Genomic DNA, 23,976 nt, shown 5'->3' on the forward strand with positions numbered 1-23,976 from the left:
ATTCATCTATTTATTCATATTTTTTTTCAATGGACTGGAGAATTCAGATTTCTGGAGAGCCATCTGCAACTCCTAATAACTCCTCAGAACTTCTTTTCCCCCCAGCCAAACATGTCTAACAAGAATAACTGTTAATTGAAGCGTCTCCCGGAGGATTTATATTCTGGTAGCTTGTTACAAAAGACAAGTTTTCATTGCATGCAATGAAAAGGAGAGACATCCAGAGCAGCAGACTGAAGGATGTTTGGAAGGCAGCCTGAGCTCTCCAACTGCATGGTGGGCAGGAGAGCAGGTCCCAGGAGCACTGTGTGGGGCAGGGGCAGGGGCAGGATGAGCCCTTCAGCTGCACTCTGGTCCTGTATGGCCTCACTCCCTTCCCATTGGATCATCCCTGCAGGACCTCCTCTCCAAGCAGGATGGCACAGCTGCTGCTGCAGGACTTCCAGAGCTTCTCAGGCTGGTACCGCCCCTGAGCAAGGCTGACAAACTCATGGTCTCTAACAAAGTTCTCAGGACTCATCAAGTGCCTGATTCAGCAACAAAAAAATCAACCTTGGAGATCCCTGCTAAAGTCTCCTGCTCAGGAAAAGATTTTCAACACAGAAGACTTGCCTGACCCATATAGGTAACTGATGAATAAACACTCCCCTGATATTACCAACCCTCCTACACACAAGCAACAAATTAAGTTGTATAAAAGGGATTGATATAAGAGCCAAACTTGGCACAGAAGAAAAAAAAATGAGGGGAGGAGTAAGCAATGCCCAGGCTTGTTGTGAAAAAGTGTAAGAGCCTATGCAGCACAAAATAGTTCATGCCCCACACTGAGACAGGCAGGGATGGACTTCTGTGACCATATCACTCACTGCTGCTGCCCAGCCATGCCTGACCTGGAGATGTCCAGCCTCTATAGCCTGGGACACTTCATCTGACCCCTCTGCACGTTGCTTATTGCTGGGTAACACAGTATTACTGGTCCTTGTAGTAACAACCCTCATTGATACAGCTGACCCTCATTTTAGCAATATGCCCAGTGTTTTAACCTGCCATTGTGCCAGCTCAGGGCCCCGTGCATAATGCAATTATACAGCTGTGCAAATAGACACGTAACTGTAGGGTTTTTTAAGCCTCATGTATAATTGTGCTCCAGAACCCAAGCTTTTATTAAAAAAATCCCCTTGCCCTTTTAGTTGGGACAATAACTATCAAACAACAAATCTAGTGCAACTGAGACAGCAACAACTATTAAAGTTTTCCAAAGATGAATTAAAGTCCTTTACCTCTTTTCCATCCGAACCCATCCCCATCTACTCTTAGAAGGAGAAGTAAAAGAGAAGATGCAACTCTCTGAGCAGGGTGCTCTCTATGTACCAGAATTGAGGTGACCTTTTCCACCTTCCTGCTAACAGCAGCTGCAGTTGTACTTGGCCACTTGAGAAAAAACCTTCTCCAAAAATGTGGGCTGTTCAGAACAAACTGAAGCTAACAAAAAAAATAAGGAGAAAGTTAATACCTGCACTGGAGTGGGAATACGGAGTTAAGGGAAAGGCTTCTAGCTGGAGCAGCACAGAGCAGCATGTAACTCGGGAGTCCCTGTCACTTTGCTTTTGCTTTGTTATTCCTTCAGCCTTTCCTTTTCCTTTCCTGAAGAGGAAGAGGGACAAGACTTCTGTGGCATGAAAGGCTAAAAGGTGCCAGCCACTACAGTAAGTGCATAAGGTAAGAATGTGACCACGTATAAATTAAAAGCCAGCCAAGGTGAAAGAGGCCAGGGGCAGCTGGAAGAACACAGGTAGTGGTGAGACAAGATGCACTGCAAGGCCACCTTCCGGATTCTCACATGATTCCTTGGTAGCTGGATTGGGTGGGACATGGACTGAGCCTTCCTAGAGACTTGTTTCTCCTCTGCTCTGTGCATGTGTCTCCATGTTACCCAGCTCCAGTTCTCGGACAAGAGGCCCATGTCCAACAACCGGCTTTGCCTGGGGAGAGCAATCCTGAAATACACACGGAGAAAAACGCGCATCCGGAGAGGCAGCCAGAGGAGGATGGGGCTGGATCAGGGCCCAGCTACTTACAAATGATGGATGCAGTCCCACTCCAGACGTAAGGCTCGGAGACATGGAGAGTAGGAGACGTCTGTCAGCGAGCCACCAGGCAGCAAGGTGCTGAGAGACTGCCTGGGGGTGATGCCCACGCAGCCTCTGCCCTCACCAGAGACATCTCCACCCTCACCCCCAACGCAGAGTTGATCACACAGCACCTTTCCATTTGTACCCTTCAGAGCATCCCTGGGGAATTCCACAGGGAGCAGCGGGAAGTGCTCCAAGGGGCAGGAAAGTTTCCTTTTGCTGGCAGGGGGAGGAAGATATCACTGCTCTGCCCCTGCCCTCCCTTAGCAGGGACACCCCACGAGACCAGCAGAGCCAGGAGCCTCCCGCAGCGAGCTACCGTTCCTGGCACCACGGTTCCTGTCTCTCTGGCTTCCTGCCTGCTCCTTCAGCAAACTGATGGCAGAGAACACACACCCTGTTATCACACAAAGCAAGATCAGAGATCAAGGAGAAACACGGCAGAGGCTGATACTCTGTCTCTCTTCTGCAGCCAAACAGCTGAGCTGTTAACCAGCCCGAACAGTTCCTGAGGCAGCTCGTGGCAGCCACATAAAAGTTTAACCCTTCTCAATTTCCCACGGTAGCATTAGACACGACGACTGATCCCACCGAATGATTATGGGATTTATTCTAAGCTGCCGCTGGGAAACTTTCTGGCGCAAAAGGGACTTGTTTTTTTGGGGTTTTTTGTTTTTGTTTTTTTTTTTTTTTAGTTTTTTGAGCTTCAGATTGCAAATGGAAAATTAAGCTAAGTTGTCTGAAAGGGAAATATATCGGACCCTGAGGATAAGGGAAATCTCACTGTTTCCTCTCACTGCCAGTTCATACCTCTGCCTCTCCCACACTGTGACCCCACTCATGTTGCTTCCTCTGCCCGCAGCAGTGCTGGGGGGAGCAAGGTGCCTTCAGAGCTCCAAACTCAGCAAGGCTGAACCTGTTGTGGAGGGCTTGAATGAAAGCATACTGAGTACAGGAATCGATGCTGGAGATCTGGGAAATGACTTGCTTCCTTTCGAATGACTTCTGAATCAACTTGGTCAGACAGCAAAGGACTCCTGTAATTGTTTCCCCAGGAGCAAGTACTCAGCCTGGCAGCAAATAGCTGAGATTTCCCAGGAAACTATTAAGTTCGTGTTCCAGTGCACACTGACAGACACACACATTTACTTTAGGGTCTCCCCAATGTACCCCTGCCCAGCACTAGTGGCACAGTTCTCCTGTATCCCAGAAAAGGCTGTTCCGGAGATGCAAAACACTGCAAGGACTGAGAAGAGAGAACATTCCTCTTTCTCAGATGCTAATGTGTGTGGTAAAAGTCAACTTAAAAGAGAGTTCAGAAAACACATCAAAATCTCCCCACATTGGCACCAGGCTCTGAGCAGTGACATTACCCCTGCAGATCAAGGACCTGACCTGTTTTTTTCCCAGAGAAAGAAACATTCCCAGAAAAAGAAATATATTTCGTATGCAAGGTCACTGCCAAAATCTACTCTTTAGCCTTGTATGTCTGGGAACCAGCAGCACAGAAGGACAGAGCAGCTACAGAGGTAGCACTGGAATTAAAAATTCCCTGCTCAGGAGAACAGAAAAGGAGGAGAAGACCCTCATCTTCAACACACATACCAACTCCTCCTCACCTCCCTGGCCTTGCCAGGTGCTGCAAAGAGAGGGAAGACAGAACCTGAACTAAACCTGGCTTCCAGTACTGCCTAAAACAAAGCTGAAACTTCAGGGGAAAAAAACCCCAGCACTTTGGTTACTTTCTTCTCCAGGGCAGACTTATCATATTAAAATTTGGACACATCTGGGTTTCAACCAGTCTAAAAACAAAAAGCCTTTATAATTCTGGCAGGAGCCGAGCTGCTGGTGGGGAGCCAGCCTTGTAACACGGTTTCCTCAATAGGCACAGATGTTTGTTCTGGGTCTGTACAACACCTATCACAGAAAGGTCCTTGTCCACAACTGGATTCCCAGTAGAGGGGTGGCACAAAACATAACAAAATATTAGTATTCCATCTTGACAAAAGCAGTTTTTCTATAGACACATTTCCAGAACAGTCTCCAGAGCAATCTCAGACCTTGGAAGGCAGTCTGAAAGGCTGGGAAGAAATAGAGGCATCACCTACTCTACCACTCACTTTCTGTTTTTACAGACTGTACAAATATATACAAGTATTTTTATAAATCCTACATCCTTTGTAGCACATTTATCTCAAACACACTTTCAACTACTGCTCTTCAAAGTTCATTTCATGCAAATAGACCTCTCTGATGCCTGGTCATTTGCCTGCAAGAAGATTTCCCTTCAGAGATATTTCTGGCTAAATTAGCAAAAAAATTTGATCCAACTGTGTGAGCGAGACTAAAACTTTTCCCATGGATCACACAAAGCGTACAGTCTCCCTTTTTTTTTTTTTTTAATATGACTCATTCATTAAGAGATTCAAACATGTTGTGTGTTCCTTAATTTATCATAGACTGGCAGCCTGAATAGCCTTTTCTGGTACAAGGAGGCCTGGAATCAGGCACCTCATATTTTATCGGCGTTCCCAATCGCCTCTCTTCCCTGCCCACTGATTGGATTGGCTGGGATTGCTTCTTGAGGGAAGGAGCCGAGCTCCAAGACAAACTGCTCGTGCAGAAGGTGGCAGCTGGAGCAGTCTAGACTGGGGAGGTGCTCAGAAACACATCTGCCTGGGAGAGAGGGAGAGGGGGAAAGAGAGGGAGAGGGGGAAAGAGAGGGAGACAGGGAGGGCTGCCTGCCAGGCAATGCTGCACCTCACTGGGCTGCAGCCACGGGCTCCAGCGTGGGGCTCCTGGCCCAGCAGCGCATGGATGGAGCCGCGGTGCGCGGATGGAATTGCGCGGGATGGATGGAGCTGATGGCTCCTGGCACACCCACCCCGGGGTCTCCACTGACTCCTACACTTGGGGAGTCGTGTGAAACACGTTCCCTCCCTCCCTGTTCCTCTTATGTGCTCCCACAGCCCTTTAGTGAACTCAGCCCAATCCTCTGCACGTCCAGCACCAGGTGTGGTTTTCTTGCTCTAAAAATAACCCTCAGACTCTTGTCAAGAGTCAATACAGGCTTGTTTGTAGGGGTCAAAAACCTTTCAAAATGCAGCCTTACATAGGAGGAGAAAGGTCTGACTTGGGGATACATCATGCTAGACCCCAGCCATGCCAGGGCAAGAAGTTTTCTGCAGCTTTACCCCATTGCACACCCCATTGGGCAGTGCTGGTGGGCAGGGGAGAGGCTACAGCAGCCCCCAAAACCTCCCTGTCAAATCTGCTGCTGGTCTAGACAAGCAAATAATACCCCATCCACCAGAAGATGCAAACACCCATCCCATCACAGCCTTACAAAGGTTCAAGTGCATGACAAGCTTGCAGAAAAATACTGTTTTTCAGTATGTATTTTTCTTCTGGGGAGATCAAGGCTGCTTGCAGCCACGTGCTGGGGTCACTCTGCTCTGTAAGCTGAGTGAAGGTCCCTGTGCAGGGCCCAGAGCTCTGCTGGTGGAGGTGCTGAGGGCAGCAGGGATGATTCAGAGGGACCTTTGCCAGCTGCTGAGTCAGTGCTGCCTTACTGGTTTCGCATGATGTCTGGGTGTTCCTTTTGTTACTTCCCCCCTCCCAAAACAAATGTAGAGCCGAGATCCCAAATGCTTGTGGTTATTAATGGTTCCCAGGAAGTTTTTCTTTTTTAAGAACATATTATCCTCCCTCCTCTAACTGCTCAGCAAACCCAACATTCCTGAAGAATTAATGCTCTGCCATGAGTTGCATGTGGGATGCAGCATTTCCGTTTCCTGTTGTGTGGCATTCCAGTGGTCCTTCAGGGCAAATATACACATGGAGGGTCCTGACTTTTACTTCTAAGGGAACAGCTCCTTTCAGTCCCTTGTTCGTGCTCTTCTAACCATTGAACATATGTCCCTTGGTTGTAGGGTTGGGGCCCTTCTGCACAGCTAAGATTATTCCAGTTATTTTGGTAGAATTCACAAAGCCACAACTGCAGAGACTGCAGTGCCTGAGTCATCACTGCCTTGCACCGCAGCTGCCATTCCCATCCTGACTTTGGGATGATCAGGATTCACTGCCATTCCCATCCTGACTTTGGGATGATCAGGATTCACTGCCATTCCCATCCTGACTTTGGGATGATCAGGATTCACTGCCATTCCCATCCTGACTTTGGGATGATCAGGATTCACTGCCGTTCCCATCCTGACTTCGGGATGATCAGGATTAACAATAGGTTTCTTTCTCTAGGTGTTAGGATGCTGTGAAAGGGACAGGGAGGGCGCTGTGACTGCCAGTCTGCCTCTGCCCAGACATCACAGCCAAGGTGGCCCCAGCCTTTGCAGAACAGGCAGAAGTCAGTTCCCCCACACACCTCCCTGCCCAGAGTGACAATCTTCTTGAAGAGACCTTGTATCGGGCAACAACTTGGAAAAGTAATTAATCACCTTATCATTCCCCCCCGTTGCCAGACACTGGATGACATTCCCAGCCCATAACCTGCCCTGGTCAGGCACAAGGCCGGGTTGGGATATCACTGACCTCATCAGGAATGTCTGCCCGGCAGCGCGAGGACGGCGCCAGGTAATTACTCAAGCACAGAACATTTATCAGCACTTGCTCTGAAACACGCTCGTCTGGCCATGGAAGTGCTGCATTAATTTCTCAACATGTCATCCCCATCCCGGCCTTTACTCCTCTTTCCCTTCCCACGTCAGAGTCATCCAGGGAAGTATGGTACAGAGATCTCCGGGTGAGTCACAGGAGCTGTCGAGCACCGTGCTGCAGCCAGCTCCAGCCAAGCCATAACCTTTCCCTCCCCAAGTCCTGTTTCCAGCAGTCAAAGAGGATAAGGCCAGACAGAGCCTCAAAATGTTCTCCTTTCCCTCAATTCAGGACTCCAGTTGTTCTCAGACAGGATGGAAAAATCCTGCCATCTCTTCCCTCAGCCCTCCACAGCCTGAATCCATTTCTTTGCTATGATTCACGAGCTGAGAGGGATTTTCCACTCTGATTCAATAATAAGCTCTTTACATTGCAGGGGCTTGGAGCTTGGTCACCTCATGCCTCTTGTAGGGCAAGAAGGTGGCAGAGATCAGGATTTTGGTGGGCTTGGGGCAACCACCCTGACTGACCCCTCACAGCTAAGTGGTGTTCTAAGGAAAACTCACAATTGCTGAATTCCTCCTCTTGGAAACACGCCTGAAACTTCTCTTCACAAAACACAGAAGCCTGTCCAAGACTGAATTGCTGGAGCTCATTCTGGCTACTGAGGGATTCAGCAAAACTTCTCCAAGTACAAAGTCTCAACCCCCTGCTCAGGCAGCACCTTCACTTCTCCCAGAGGTGGAATCCTTGGAACACAACACCCCCTTTGGTGCCTCTACACCCAGAATACCAGGAGAGAAATCACCTCTCTGCTTTGAGGTGGGACAGGCAGGAAATGCAAACCCCTAAGCACCCACTGAGGGCTCAGGGAGACCCAACCATTCCACTTTAGGTGTTACAACAACAAGCAGCAGACGCAAGCGCTGGTGATTGTGTTCCTTACGCCAGCTTCAATATTTCCATTGTAAACCCTTCTTACACTATTTTAAGAAATGAGCTGCAAAAATTCACTCTAGGTTGGAACTTGGCAACCAAAGACTCTGTCTGGGAGAAACTTATTTTACATGTACAACCCCTCTCTCCTATTGACAATTTGGGTTAGAACACCAAATCCTCCTAAAACTTGGCCAGTTTAAGATCCTGTTTGCATTCTGGCATTTGAAAAAAAAAATAAAGAAGCAGATAATTAGTGGGGCCTGACTGCTTTTAACATTACAAAATGTGTGTATGCTTTTACTATGGCCAAGATATACACTGTGAGAGGGGTTATTGTGTGTGGAATGCAGTAGTTAAATTTATAAAGGAAACTTTTTGCATGTTTTAAGTGCAGGCTATGAGAAGCAAAACTAAACAAAACAAACAAACAAATACCATAAAAATAGAGGAGAGTTTGTTTTAAAAAAAAATCCTGAAGCTATCTCTTGCATTTGCTGAAACAGAGCACTTTTGTGGAAATGTGAACATCAGATACAAACCAAATCAATAACCATTGTTAAGACACAGTTCACTGGAGGCATGTTTTTGAGGCACCTGGGTTTTCTCTATGGAAGGTGACCTGAGACAAATCAAGGGCGTGGAACAGAACTCCCTAACCTGACCACTAAAATTTTAGCCAGCAATTTGAAGGAAGGAAGGAAGGTAGGATTTCTCTTTTTCCCCCTCTTTGTTTTTTTTTTTTAAAAATCTAACGTTAAGCAGCAACTTTAACCACCAATGTTTAAGGGGCATCCACCATCACAGAACACCCAAGTTCACACTGAGATTTATGCTAAAACTGTGATGATCAGGAACGCAAGAGTGCTTGGCTGCGAGTCCAAGCTGCCACACTCTGCTAAGCTTCACAGAAACCCTTGTGGGTTGTGGTCTGCCAGCCCTTGAGCCGAGTTGTGACCAGAAACAGCCAACATGAAGAGACTGAACTTACCTGGGGTCCTCTCTCTCCTTTCACTCCTGGATATCCCAGTAAAAATGGAAATGGAGTAGGTCCCAGGAGGTCAAAGATTTGATAGCCATCCGTTGCAGCCGGGGTTGTGAGGTTGAAGGGCTGTGCCCTGGCTCTGGAGATGGGACGGGCAGACCCCAGGGGGGGGTTGGTGGATGCCAGAGGATCCACTTTCCTGGTGGGGGACGGCACGTGCTTCTTTGGAGCGGGCCCATGGCGTGGGTTCTGCAGGGTTGGCTTTAGGGTGACAAGGTGGACATTGCTGGTTGTGTTGTCAGTCACCCTCCTCGTTGGCTTTACAGTGCTGGGTGCTGTGGAGGGCTCAACAGTTGGTTTTTGGTTGATCTTCTTTTTGGTCTCTTGCTTGGACTCCTTCCTGCTGGCTGTGACGGGGCTCTGGCTTGTTGGTGGGGCCTTTTTCGAGGTGAGAAGGGGAGTTTTCTCCCTGCGTGTGCTGGGAGTGGGCCGAGCCACCCTGAGGGTTGTCCCTGTCCCCCGAGGGAGGGAACGGGAGGGCGGCTGTGCTTCGGTGCTTGACGGAACAGGCGGGGCCACTGTGACCTTTGTGGTTTTGGTTGTCAGTCTGGGAGGTGAAGGTGGGGTTAACACCGGTGTGATGGTTGTTGCACCTGAACCCCTTGTCTTGGGGGGTGCAGTGACCCTGCCAAACTCCAAGGATGGGGCAGCAGTGGTCAGGTTTTTCAGACCCTGCAGCGAGGGCTCCATACGCTGTGGGGTGCTGGGGGAGGCACTGGGGTCCCTGGGCAGGAGGGGGATGAGAGGGGGCAGGTTTGGCCGGTAGGTATCTGCTTGCCTGCACTGTTTTTTCAGGTATTTACAGTAATGATGAGCTGCCTTGGCAGAAGGATAAATATCAAACTGGCAGATGGCTCCTTCAAACTGCACTGAGTGCTGGCTTATCTTCCCAAAGAGGAAAGATCCATGTGGATCCAGCACCTCATCCTTTTTCAAATGCAAATCCGCATGTACTCTGCGCTTCCCACAAGAAGTATATAAAGTGACTGTCTGGCCACGGATGTCGATGGCCACGTTGTGCCACTGGCCATCGTGGACATTGTAATCAAAATATACAGAGCGCTTGTGGCCCACGTACACTATGATCTTCCCGGGCACAAACTGGACCCCCAGCTGCAGTTTTTTCTTTTTGCTCTTGACAGCAAAGAGAAAAGCGTTGTTGATGCGGTGGGAGCAGAGGCTCAGCACCAGGAGCAGGTCAGTGCTGGAGCCTGCGGGGAGGATGGTGCTGAGCGGTGCCTCGACACGCGCTCGTTGAGTGAAGATGACCCCTGACTTGAAAGGAATGACTCCTTGAGGAACTGCACGTGATGAGGACCATCCACCCGATGGCCTTTTCCCTGACAGGCCCAGTCTTTGAAGAACATCCACATCTGAAAGGGAAGAACAAAGAATATGTGAGGTGCTGGGCAGTCCGATGCAGGAAATCCCAACCACCCTCTCGCATATACATTCAAATTGCCAGAAGGGAGAACTCATAGCTCCTCTGCACACTGCGTGAGGAGCAAGTGCATGCTCAGCTTGGTTACCAGCAATTGCCAAAATGCATCAGAGCCCTAGGGTGCATCTGGTTAGTTCTCCTGTCCCACCAGGGACCAGCTCCAGATGTTCTGGAGGGAGCTGACCTCACTACAAGGAAATTTCCCACTATGCACCAATAGTCCACTTCTCTGGGATTTAATTCTGAGTACTGACCACACAGCTGGAGAGGAATTTGAACAACAGACTGAGCTGGGATTGCAAAACTTTATATCCCCAGAAGGCAAGTAACAGAACTTCCAAAGGGAGCAAAAGCCTTGTATCTGTCTCTCTCCAACTTACTAAGAAGCAGCTTTTGATCTTTGGAGAGTTTAAGGAAACAAAGGTGCCTCCCAGCATGAAAATGTTGCACGTAGATTTCAATGAACTGCTCTAAGTTCTCAGCAGCAGTACTTTTTTCCCAGCGGATCATCTTACAGACTTAAATTATTTTAATAGGTTGGAGCAACCAGACTTGGTTTGTGAAGAGCTGAGAGATCAGTTATGGCTGCCACTGAGCAGTGGAGGTAAAACCTCCAGCAGCTGTCACCTAGGAGCCAGGATGAGAGGGACTGATGTCCAGAGGCACCTTTCTCCCCCAACTCCAGGAGAAGTCTCCAATGGACAGATAAGCAGAATCTCTGGTTTCTGGCCCAGAGGTCTATTAGGAGTCACTCACAGCTCAGAGTCCAAGGCAGATTAGCAGGCAACAGCAGCACAAACTGGGGCCAGCTGGCAACAGCCTCAGCTGAACTACTTAACCAGGGAAGACTCCGAGGTCTACGTGAGAAAAGCTGCAAAGGTAAATGTGCCCAGACCTGAAAAAGGTGTCCATGTGCCCAAAAGCTTGTTCACTTGGTTCAGCTCGATCCTTTGGCCTGATAAAAGATGTTACCTACATGATCTGGACAAGGGGATTGAGTGCACCCTCAGGCAGTTTGTGTATGACACCAAGTTGGGTGGGAGTGTTCATCTGCTGGAGGGTAGGAAGGCTCTGCAAAGGGACCTGGACAGGCTGGATCAATGGGTCAAGGCCAGTTCTGAGGTTCTCACTCTCTACAACTCTCTGACAGGAGGATGGAGCTAGGTGGGAGTCAGGCTCTTCTCTCAAGTAAAAAAGCAATAGGATGACATGAAATGACATCAGGTGCACTGGGGGTGGGGGGAAGGGGGATGTGTCAGGTTGGATATTAGGAAAGATTTCTTCACCAAAAGGACTGGAACAAGCTGCCCAGGGAAGTGGTGGAATCACCATCCCTGGAAGTGTTCAGAAAACGTGTGGATGTGGCAGCTGGGGACATAGTTTAGTGGTGGGCTTGGCAGGGCTGTTTTAACAGCTGGACTTGATGATCTTAAAGGTCTCCCAGCCCAAATGATCCTTTGATGAAGGTAAGGTGATCGTGATTACCATGACACTACCACCGTTGAAAATTAGCTAGGATAACTGTGTTCCTTTCCCTCTTCCCTGCCCAAATGCAATCCCCATTACTCCTGGACCAGCTAAATTTCAGTGTTCTTTGGGGAAGCCAGTCTGGGCTGTATAACCCTGATGTTGCCAGGTAAGAATTTAACACTCAGAAACGTGGTGGTGCCAATCATGGGGTGGGAGCTTTGCTATATTAAAAGGAAAAGTAAATCAGAGGTTATCCAAAGAAAAAAAAAAAGAACTCATTCTCTAAAAGGGCCTCGGTATTTGGCTGCTTTCACCCTTAACTATTAAATGTTCATCAGAAAACACAATATTCAGAGAACTGGCACTTAAAAGAGAACCTTGGTGTTGGCCAGAAGGGCTGTAGACTCAAGCAGTCTGAGGCCTGTAATGTTGCTGGCCAGGAAGAGAAGAGAATGATGAGAAAACCTTTGTTCCTTGACTTTGGCAAAAGCCTTGGCCATTTTTGTATGTAAGAACGAGTCGATCAATATTTACTTTGTCTGAGTTCAGCTTTATTCCTACCTGACTTTTTTAAAGCAGCTTGACTCATTTTCTAGCAGACACTACCCTGGAGAGGGTGCGTCAGATGTGGAAGAGGATGGAAGTTTTCCCACTCTGTGCAGAGGAGATAATTTACTGCACAGCATGTGCAAGTGTTAATGACAGTACTTCTCCCATCCTATGAAATCCTTGCTTTTCTTCCATTTTGCCCAACAGGGCTGTCCCTCAGCGTGGCCCTTCCCTCTCTGCACTGAATGGAGGAATCACAGCAGTGTCTTTGTACTGGACAATTTCCAGAGCCCATGAAATAGCAAAGGCCAAAGCCTGGCTTTAGTGAAGTCAAGTGGGACTCTTGCCACAGACTTCAAAGCATCAGGATTTATCCCCAAGGAAATAAATTTACCACTTAAACTAGGAGCTAGACTCCAGCTTCCAATTTCTACGTGTATTTTTAGGTTCTCTCCCAGAGACAGACAGTGGTTGTCTCTGCTAGAGATGCTGGACACTCCAGGAGTTACTCATTTGGTAGCTGCTCTGCAAAGACCTAAGGATGTTTCCCTGCTCAGAGGATGTCTCTGCCGTTTGCAATCCCAATCCAACTCCTCGTTAGCAACTGCATCCAGCAGTGCTTAAGGGAAAAAAAAGCACAACCCAAACAACTCCTCTCCCTCAAAACCCACTAAGGTGGAGCCAAATTCTGGATGCCTACGCATAATCCGACCGAAAGAGACCTCATACAGGACACGTATGTGGACTTTCCAGCCCCAGATCCAGGCACAGAGCTCAGGATTCCTGTGCACCCAGCCCATCTGCCTCTCCATCCCATGCTGACTGCCCAGGGCTGGTGGGGCACATCCCCTGGGATGACAGGATGTCATCAACTAACGTAAAATGCAAGGTAATTTTGACTTCCTTAAGCAGCTCCAAGTTCAGCAGAGCATTTTTTCCCCTTCAGATTTTTTTCTCTGTGGATTTTTCCATCAAAACACATTATTTAAAAAAAAAAACAACAAACCAACAAAAACATTCACTTAGAGCTGCCTGGCCTCCAGGTGTCTCAGAATCAGGAGCAACATTCCAGTAGCAACATTTGAGCAACTGGGAAAAACTTCTCTAGCAGGCTCTGTGCGTGAAGTGAGATGTTCAGAGATTCCTGAACAACCACGATTGTCTCTGAAAGAGGGGATAAAATATTTTATTGTTCTCCTTCCCTTCTCTTTCTTTCTCTCCTCCCTTTCCCCCCACAAAAAACTTCATAAGAAAAACAAGCCAAAAGGCAGGAGAGAAATAACTTGCAGCTTCCCAGATTCCAACAGCCAAGATGTGATGCCCACAGCTAAAATTGGGTTGAATAAATGCTGCATTTCCAAAAGTTACTGCCCAGACCCTTAGTCAGAGCACAGCAGATGAACTCACTAAGCTCATGATCTTTCAGATTTGTAACACTGATGGAAAGATCATCCTCGGCATTCCCTGATTTTCCGATGTGCAGGAAGACCCCTAAACTTTAGAGTAATAACTACAATATTTTTCAAAAGGCCATGGCATTGGCTTCATTTCACTCTCACACTCTCACAATGAGCTCTTACTGCCTGTAAATCTGATGTTTGAAAATCCTGGATGATAACACAGCCTCAAGTCACCAGTGTTTCCTTACAGCCTTTACTTCCCTGGAAGTGTTCATTTTCTGGTACCCAGAAGGGAATCCTCTCTCTTATTGTTTGGAAGGCAAGCAAGCTTTTTAAAATTCTTTTATCACAGAGTCAGTATCTCAGAAGGGAGTTATCTTCTACACTAGGGTAAACACAGTCATGATGAAATGAAAGAGTTTGCTTTAGATGTATGGTAACAATCAAAAAACATGGTACCATCCCATAATTACGATGGGAGCAGAACGATGGATAGAGATGAATCTAAACAGCATATTATAACCTACTTGAAAAGAGAGATGCCAAGACACAGTATTTGTTCTGCCTTTTTATGAGCTGACATAAAACTTGCTCTGAAAACTGCTTGACTAAGTAATTCAGCCAGATGTTCACCTCTTTTGCATGGAGGCAGAATTTGGAAAATATTACATTTTTCAAAATTGCTGATGGCAGGGATCTATTCCCCCCCTGTAAAAAGTGCTCCACGGGCTGGCTGACAGGCTGAGCATTGACCAACTTTCTATTTTTCCTTCATGTTTTGGAGACTGAGAGGAGAGTCCTAGAGCCTGCTAGACCACTTAGTGTTGTCTGCAGATTGCAGGGGAAGCTGTTCAGTTCCAGCAAATACCCGTGTAAAACATCCATGTGGAAGAGGTGTTGCTATTTTGAGAAGGCTCCTTTAAAAACAGATATTGTAGAAATGTTCAGCTCCCACTATCAACTACAAAAAAAATGAATTAATTTTGTGGGTGTTGACTCTGAAGCTTTTCATCCCTCTTCCTGTGGGGTCACTGATTATTGTGTCCCAATTTTGTCCTACCCCCAGCAGCACTAGGGAGGTGGTGTTTGGGGAAGGGATGTAAAGACAGGGTGAAGGTGTGTGATCACTCCTCTATAGAATATTCCCCTACATCACAGGGACTGAACCAGGTATAGTAATTCTATTATCAATCAACCTTGTGGGATTTTTTTCTTCCTTAAATTTGCTTTTCCTGTCAGAACTGACATCATTTCTGTATGCATAACACCCTATGTGCTGGCAGGGGCATGCCTGGGGTGCCTTCAAGTCAAGGAGAAATCCACCTGCCAGAGATGTTTAATTCCATAATGCTGCAGCCTCAAGGGGCACTTTCTAAAAGCAGTTAAGTCTTGGAAAGTGCAGGTAAATGCCAGTGACATTTTAGACACAAATGGCTTCGTTCCCACAGGTTCTACCAGACAGACAGGCACTCTGAAAATCCTGTGGGGCACGTAATCACCTGTAAAAACCCTGGTTCTTTTGCCAGCTGTTAACTGCATCACCCATATCATCAGTACTGCAACCACCAGCAAAAAATGCATCTACCTCTGCACTGGGCTGAGACATTGTTAAATGATGGCCCTACACCAGTACCAAAGCACTTGGCTTTTACTTTGGTTGAAAGAGGAGAGGAAAAAAAACGTGTACTTTACCTTCAGGATTTCCCTGTGTGAGTCCCAGGAACCAGGTAAAACATAATACAGTCCAGAGAAAGCAGAATCCCCTAAAATTGGAAGAGAAATAAAAATAGTGAGTTTCTACAACATTAGTAACAAAACCAATTCCCCTTGTTAAGGGTCTTCTCCTTGATCCCAAGTCTACTGAGGGCAGTGGCAGCATCCACATGTCTCCAGGAAGTGGATTCCAACTGAGATCTCCTTCTGCTGCTTTAGAGTCATCTAAAGCCCACTGAATTCATTGGAAGGTTTTCCCACTGGTATTGGGGGCTGCTGATCCATCCTTGAACAAGGAGCAGCCCAGTGTTTTGAGATACAGGGTCATCAGTGCTTGGTCAGCCACCCCTTCACTACTGCTTCCTTTTGGCACTCACCCCATCCAGGACAGACCCTCAGAAATGCAAGAAAACAGAGAAATAATTCAAAACTTGAGGGTCAAAAGACATGCCAGGAGTGCATGATCAGGTCTGTGAGGACAGGGGTGGAAGGTGGGCTGACATGCAGTGCTGTGTCACCTGCATCTCAGCAAACAAATTCCGAGTCCTAATGCTTCCATGCATGCTTAAAAATATTCTAAACATGCAGCATCCTACATGGATATATTCCTCATTTTACACTCAGATGCAAAGATAGGGGCAGCTTCTAACCACTCTGCACCCTGTGCTGAGCCCACTAATGATCTTCTCACAAGCCTGGTATGGTAGGAAAGTTTAGAAAGTGTGAGATCTGAAGGCTCCCAAGCCCATGCTCTCCCAGACCCTTTCATGCCTGAGAGGGAATTGGACAAACCTCTCTGTTAGCTCAGCTTTAAGCCTTCAAGTGCCATTGAAAACAGCAGCAGAGAGAAAAACTTTTACCAGAAAGGTAGCTAAGGCCCCCCCTTCTCCTTCCCCCATCAGCTTCCTTGATTTGTAGCCAGCTAACAAACATCGGAAACTCCTTGGTTAGGCTCACTTAAAGCTGTCAGTGGAAAGTTTGAAGACTGAATTCCCTCATCTTCTAGAGATGGTATTTCACAGCTTCATCAGCGAAGGCTGCTGGAAGAAGAGACAGAAATGTAAACTACAGGAAGCCCTCAGCCAGAAGACAGCAGCGTGGGACATCCCCAGGTCGTTCGTCACTTCAGCCAGGCCAGTGTGAACACTGGGCTGTGCAAAGCCAAAGGGCAGCCTGCTCCTCCCTCCAGACCTGACACACAAATCATGTATCAAGTGGGATTACGGACCACTCTGCTCCTGCCATCAAGCCTCAGCTTTAGCACAAGAAAGCATCCTCTGAGATAATGTATTACCCTGGGCCAGATCCTCTCAGTGCAGGAGACCCTTTCCCTGTGGGGAAACCTGGCCTTGAATGTAAAAATCCATCCAGGAATCCAGCCACTAACTAATACTTTAAGGCTTGAAGGGATAAAATACTGGAGCGGCCCCTCATCGACTGGGAAACAAATGAGATGAAGCAATCCACGTCCTCCTTTGCAGTTTCCATCACCCTGACACTGGACTGTGCATTTCAGGGGCTCTGGGGCTGCTTTGTTTTATGAAGGAATAACAGCTTGGAACAGCCAAATCCCAGTATTCTTTGGCATGTCCTATAGCTGGCCGTATGCTGACCAGGAAACCCTCACCATGTTCGAGAGATCTCCAGCTGGGGAGAGACCTGATTGTTTTCTGACCATGTCACCCCTTGGAACACAACTGTTGGGCTGAAGACACTGAGGAGTCCAAGGAGTGCTGCTGTCCAGGTTCCTTCAGGGGAGGGAGGAAGGATGATTCTTCAAGGACACCTCTAGCAGCCTTTTTATGACTTAAAGGAGGCTACAACCCGCTTCACAAGAAAAACTGCATTTCTGTGTTCACCTCCATAGGAGCGATGGAGTTTTAAGATGGACACAATTCCACCTGTGCAAGGAGCAAAGACCTCACAGAGTGTCATCAGCTGGGCTCAGCTGCCCCATGAGAACAGGAGATGAGGGGAATGGGGTGAATGTAAGGGCAGCAGCAGTGCCAGGTGTTAAGAACCTGTTTTCTTGTGAGGATCAGATTTTCACAGCTATGTACAACCACTGCTGCACACAAACACGCCGAAATGAAGTCCACTTTTTTTTTTTTTGGAGGGGTACCTTTGTAATCCAAATTCGCTTCCAAAATCCACACTGATCAACACGACTAGGGGAACAAGTCTTGGGGGAAAATCCAGCACGTAATTTCATTCCAGTGACACTGACTGGGGCTATAAAGGAGATGAATGCGGGGTGTGGGATCCAGCTGGCCCCAGCCCTGCTCCTGGACCCCTCGCTCGGCCAACACTGTAAGAGCTGAGAGTGGGGCCCAGTGCCAAAGCACTGAAGAAAAACACTTTGGCAAAATTTACCAACTTAATGGAAAAAGCAAAAGCAGCTTCCAAATGGCAGCCCTGTGAGTGATGGGGCTGTTAATTATCCCGGGATTTTTAATGCAGGCTCTTTTTCCGTCACGGCTCAGCAGTGACAGGGCTGTACAAGCAGCTTGAGGAGCAATAGTAAAGGAAGATTTTTCTCCTTATATAGAGCTATCAAACCCACCTTGCCTTTATCTCAGCTTCTTCCCACAAGCAGCAATTTCCACTGAGATTCTCTTAAGAGGTACCACTAAAGACATTTATTTATTTTACTGCACAGGGCCCATGAATACCAGAATGAGGGTCCTGGGGCTGTTCAGTCTGGAGAAGAGATGGCTCAAGAGAGAATTTATAGCACATTTCAATGCCTAAAATGGCTCCAAGAGAGATGGAAAGTGACTTTGGACAAGGGCATGGAGTGACAGAACAAAGAGGGATGGCTTTAAGCTAAAGAGGGCACATTTAGATGAGATACTGAGAAGAATTTCTTTACTGTGAGGGTGCTGAGGCCCTGGCACAGGTTGCCCAGAGAAGCTGTGGCTGCCCCATCCCTGGAAGTGTTCAAGGCCAGGTTGGACAAGAGGTGGAGCAACCTGGTCTAGTGCAAGGTGTCTCTGCCCATGGCAGGGGGTGGAAAAGATGAACATTAAGATCCCTTCCAACCCAGACCATTGTGTGATTCTATGACCCCACTGCTACAGTCACTGGGTGAAGAACTGCCCCATAGCACACATGATATAAGCTCACATGAACCCCAAAAGTTTTCCAGCAAAAACTCCCTTTATAGCAAACTGAAGCTTCTGAGTACAGCTTAATTTTGCTTCACTACTTCTGGCAAACTCCTGTGGATCAGTCCACAGGAACCAGCCTGTGCCAAAAGTGCAAGGTAAAATACAACAGAAAGGGAAAGAGAAGCAAAAAGACTGGTAATAACCCTTATGGGTTCTCACCTGACAACCAGCATAAAGCACTACACTGAACTAAGGACAAGAGTAACAAAAGACCTTCAAGGTAGACTTGGTCAAAAATTATCCTAAAAAAAAGTGTAAGTTTGACAAATCTGAAACAACCTGTAAAACAATTGTGATCAGCTAAGTTTCCACTCCATTATGTCTAGAATTGGTTGGAACAGTTTCAGCTTTTTTTAAATTAAAAGATTTGCCCTGCCTTAAGAGCAGAAGTCTAAATGATTTTGACATCTTGTTTGCTTAGATGATGGGTTGAAGCTGAAGGAAGTGTTACAAGGGCCCACAGCAGCATTTAGTTTTCTTATTTTGTTTTCTCCCTCATTTACAGTGGGGAAATGGCTTTGAAATTGCAAACATTATTGCAGGGTGGAAAAACAATTTCCCTTCACTTTCCTCCATTCAGGTGTATTTTTTTTCCTGTCCAAAAGACCACAAAGCCAGCTGGATGCTGAAATTGCTTTTCAAGAAAAGCAAACCTACATTTCTAGCCGTAGATCAGACAGTGTATCCTAATACAAGAAAACATATGTGTGGCTTAAGATCCTTTGCATGTGACTGGAGGTGATATTTTATAAGACTCCCAAGCAGTTTTGATAGAGAACAGGAAACAAGTCACAACCTACATACGGAGGCTTTAAGTTGTACCATGCATCAATTCCACTCCCAGCTTTTTAGGGTAGGAATCTTATTTTGTAACATCCTCTGCAGACCAGATTTCTTCTCCCTTTTTGGGGCTTCTGGAAATGGTGGTATTTCTCCTCTCACCCTCAATTTCTGGCAAGAGCAATGGAAGCACACAACTATGTGGACGTCCCTGTATCGACCCTGCTTTGTCCTTTGCTGGGCCTTTTGTGCAATATAAACCAGGTATTGATTTAACACCTCCAGGAAAACATTTTGTCTGGTGTACACAGGCACTGCTGCAAAACCCTACATATATTTGCTGCCTGATATTTGCTCTTCTGGCACCTATAGCTCCTCTTAGGACATCTCCAGAAGGGACATGCAGACCTGCAGTACCCACAAGGTGGAGATGAAGCACCAGCACGGTCAGTGTGACCTCCTGCAGACACCTCACACCTTGTTCTCTCAAGGGTTCACACTGATCTCTGCAGATAGAGGGCTGATAGGTTCCAAACAGCAGGTCCTTGTCCTCCTAGTTGGAACTGGAGCTTGTGTAATCATTGCACAAAGCTGCCCCAGAGCTACCAGCTCCTGCTGGTGACAGCCCACTTCCTCACCTGATAGATGCCAGACTGACATGGCTGTGATGACTCAAAGACCCAGCAACTCTCTACAGCAGCGAATCTTTCCTGGCAGCCCTCCCCTTGGTCTCCCCTGTGTGTCTGGGATATTGACTTTGCTGCTGTGTGAAGTGACAACACTCAGTCCTGGCCCTCGCCTTTGTGTTCTCCAGCAACTGGAGCCCTCCACAAACAGAAGTGCTAAGCGTGATCTGTCATCTAACTCCTTTTTTGTCCTTCCAACAAATGCCTTTGCATTCCTTCATTTTCTGAATGGGGTTTGGCAGAGCCGTATAGAATTCCCCATTGTCTCCATTTGCACTTCAGTAAGCGTCCATCATTTCTACTTATGCCCCCGACAAATTGCCAAAGAAAAGGAAGGGAAAAAACCCCACAAGCTCTGTGTCTGTCCCTGATTTCTGACAACCCCCTCACCACTAGACCTGGGCAACCCCCAGTCAGTAACAACCTCCACGAATAGCATTTTCAAGCAGGACAGATTTTAACTCCTCGAACTATTGGAGAAGGAGGATGAAGCTGGAGCTTTGCTTTCTTAAAGGATGTGCTTGGAGAGACACATTGAGGCACAGCAGGAGTGGGGGCACCTTGACACAGGACCTCAGCTGGAACACTGGCTGTGACACTACCCTTCCCTCCTTGGACACAGCTCCAGGAGCCATGCAATTGCCTCCTCTGTACCCCCAGGCACCCCTCCATAATTATTCAGCCTATTACTGAATTTGTCCAGCAGTGCCATAATTTGTCCCCAGACCACCTGCCTGGCTTGCGTGCAATGCTCTTTTCCTCTTAAAACAGGGCTCATGGCTCCTTCTCCAGCCCTTTTGGACCTTCCCAGGGGCTGACCCACCTTGGTGGTGCCAGGTGGGTGCTGTACCCCCATGTGTGGATGGAGCATCAAGCATGTGACACTGGGGTGGAAGGGGCCAAAGAGTCACAACCACAGTGGAACAGCACCAGTGCTATGGTCTGGACACGTGCTTGATGCAGAGCTGAATGCAAACTCACCTCCTGTGGCTTAGAGAGACTGTGCTCACCAAAAATGCACCAGCAGAAATGACCAAGGGGGCATGTTAAGCTTGAAGAGCCTGTAAAACTTTGTGTCCTTCTGGTTTTACAAGCTCTGGCAGCTTGAGCCAGGACAAGGCTTCAAAAGCACGCTCTGCAAGGGCTGCTCCTTCCCCGGTGAGCCAGCTCTCCCACTCCCATCCACGGGTCTCCTGCACATCCAGCAGCTCCTCAGCCCTGCTCCAGAGGATGCTGCAGGAGTGCTGGTATGAGCAGGACCCCCCAGTGCCACGTGGAAAAGCACCAGAACATTCCCATCACAAGCTGCCTGCAGGCAGCACAGCCCTCACCCAACCACGAGTAAGGCTCGGCAGCAAAAGCGTGGCCCGGCGAGCCCAGGCACACACCAGCTCCGGGCTCACGGGACCCTCTCCAAGCCAAATGGCCTCAGTGGGACCATCCAGCTGCGGGGATGGTGGGATGCACAGCGCTCTGCCAAACAAATCAGAAGCCAGCACCGAAAATCCCTTCGGGAGATGATGTGAAGGGCAGCAAGCGACCTCTGCTGAGGAGTGACCGGAGCAGCACGCGGGAGGGACAGGCCAGGGGAGACCCTGGAACAAAAGGCGCTCGTATTCCAAGGCACCAGGGCAGACCAACGCCAGATTTCCCAAGGCACTGCAGCACTCAAACCCCGTGCAGCCGTGCTGTGATAGCCTGGGATGCCCCGACGCAGCAGCAGACACAGACCTCCGATAGGCAGGCAGGCAGGCAGCCACGCTGCCTTCTCCTGGCTCCCTCCTTCCCAAACCTGTCCTCAGCTGGGTCCGATTTGCCCTGGGACTCGAGAAGGATCTGGACAGGATCTCCCTGTCCTCATCTGTAGCATGATCTCGGTCACCTCCCTGCACCGGGTTGAGCAGCTGGTGCTCTGTCAGCGGCCGAGCATCGTGCCAAGTGTCTCCCCAGCACCGGGGCCCGTCCCCTCGCTGTGGCCACGCTGCTCGTGGTCTTTCAAAGGAACCTTTATCTCTGTTCCCCTTTAGACTTCTCCCCTTCTGACATCAGCCACCCTCACACCGTCCCAGGCGGTTCACCCCGACCGTATCCAGCGACAAAAAGGTGTAACTGGGAGACGCTGCAGTTTCCAGCATCTCCAGACACGCCACAGCCACGTCTGCGCAAAAAAATCCACAACACAACAAAACCCACCCTAAAGCACTGCAATTCAGTCCTTCTGAGTATATAAACACACAGAAAACTTGTCAAGGAGAGCAGTTGCAGCCCCTGGGAAGGGGTCTGGGCTCTCCGTGTAACTCCACACACAGAGTGAGCCTCCAAAGGGAACTGCACATTCATCCATCTCCCGGCTCTACAAAAGGGGCGGGAGCGGGGTGACCCTGGGGGCAAGAAGGGGGGAGTATGCCCCCAAATCCCCTCGCCCCGTTCCCCCTCTTTCCCCCCATCTCCCAGTCCAGCCGAGCAGAGGGATCCTGTACACAAGTTTTTCAAACTGCCAGGCAGAAGAATCCCAGCCTTTCCAAGGGAGTGTCGGTAAATCATCAGTACATCCGACAACGCAGCCAGTGGGATTAACCCTTTGCTGGTCCCCAGGAAAATAACAACAACAATAACAACAACGCATTTAAGAATGAAAATAGTAAAAACTGGTCCCAGCTGTGGGAGAAAGGGGACGGGCAGGGTGCATGCTGGAATTTTTTCATACACACACGGATGGACAGGAAGCAGCATTTTGTGTGTGCCGAGCACATGAAGAGCTGCCACCGCGCACCTCCGCCGTGTCTCAGCCCTCCCGGGCTCTCCCACCTCCCGCAGGACCACGGCGGCGAGATCCAGGTACCCGAGTCCCCACGGCCCCGCGGGACAGGGTGAGGAGCAGCATCCCCTGCTCCCAGGAGGGGCTGGGGAAACCCCCCCGCCGTGCCCGAGCAGCATGAGGGGTGCGAGGGGCAGCGAATCGCCCGCTCCTGCATCTCGCGTGGGGGCTACACCGGTGTCCGCCCCCCGGAGCAGCTCCAGGGCTGGGAGCCCCTTTCCCCGGTGCGTGGGAATTGGGGGGCGGGGGGGCTCCTCCTGGCCGTCCCGGCCCCAATCCCCGCTCTCACCCCTTCCCGCACACCCCAGCCCCATTCCCCCCTCTCCCGCTCCGCAGCGTGGCCTCCCTGCTCCCAGCCCATTCTCCTCTCCAGCCCAGGAGTTTTCACATCATCCCCTGGCAGAGGAATGTCTTCCCCCACCCCATTCCCAGCTCCCGGGATCCCGCGGCTCCCCGGCACCCCCAGCCCGCCCGGGATGCCCTTCCCCAGCGCCGGGAGAAGCGGAGTTTGTACTCACCCCCTGCCTGCCGCTGTAGCTCTGAGTCTGGAGACCGGCTCTGATTCCGGCTCCATCACGTTTAGTGCATTGTCTCTTTCGGGCAATTTTTGCGGCAATCCATCAGAAATCGGGGGACAGGCCGGTTTGTGGGTACATCCTTCCCAGGAGCTCGGCTCTCTGCCTCGCTAAGGGGCTCAGCTGTGTCACAGACACCCCTGGCCCGGACGGCTCACTCCTTCCTCCTTCTCTTCTGGGTCCTTTTGCTTACACAGATCTTTTAATCCCATTTAACTCCCTCTCGGCAGACTGCAATTACCTTGGGAAAAAGGAGAGAGAACACAAAGTACACGCTAGGAAGCCAGGCTGGCCCATGGTCGCTGGATTTCTTGCCTCCCTCTTTTTTTTCCCCTCTCCTTAATAATAGTACAATTTCTGTGATCTCTGATTCCCAAAGTCCTTGATTTCAAGTGTTTTTTTTCTTAGCTGTTACTTTTTTCCCCGTTGTTTGGTTGGTGGTTGTAATTATTATTTTTATTTGTAGTGCAGATGTGCCTCCCACCCCCCCAAGGATCTCTCCTCTGGACTTAGAGAGAAGAGGAAAAGGCAGATTTGAAGAAATGAAAATTATTTAAGGATGTCCTTACTGCCTCTCTCTGCTGCCCTCCTCTGTAATACCGAAGCACTTACAAAAAATAATACAAAATAAATAAATAATTTTAAAAAAG

The 23,976-nt window shown here is 48.8% G+C and overlaps 1 protein-coding gene across 1 annotated transcript in view; it reads right to left on the bottom strand.

Annotated features, from left to right (window-relative positions):
- Nucleotides 1-23,799, bottom strand: part of COL27A1 (collagen type XXVII alpha 1 chain) — a 146,309-nt gene extending 122,510 nt beyond the window's left edge. Inside the window, exons 1-3 of the mRNA XM_051807870.1 lie at nucleotides 23,270-23,799; nucleotides 15,277-15,347; nucleotides 8,671-10,097 (exon numbers count right to left, since the gene is read on the bottom strand). Of these exons, the coding sequence (XP_051663830.1) occupies nucleotides 8,671-10,097; nucleotides 15,277-15,347; nucleotides 23,270-23,325 (1,554 nt within the window). The 5' untranslated portion in view covers nucleotides 23,326-23,799. The remainder of the gene's footprint in view (nucleotides 1-8,670; nucleotides 10,098-15,276; nucleotides 15,348-23,269) is intronic.
- Between the last annotated feature and the right edge of the window lie 177 nt (nucleotides 23,800-23,976).

Source organism: Manacus candei, unplaced genomic scaffold (genome assembly GCF_025592945.1).
Source record: "Manacus candei isolate 608988 ecotype Guabito, Panama unplaced genomic scaffold, ASM2559294v1 h1tg000071l, whole genome shotgun sequence".
Lineage (NCBI taxonomy): Eukaryota > Metazoa > Chordata > Aves > Passeriformes > Pipridae > Manacus > Manacus candei.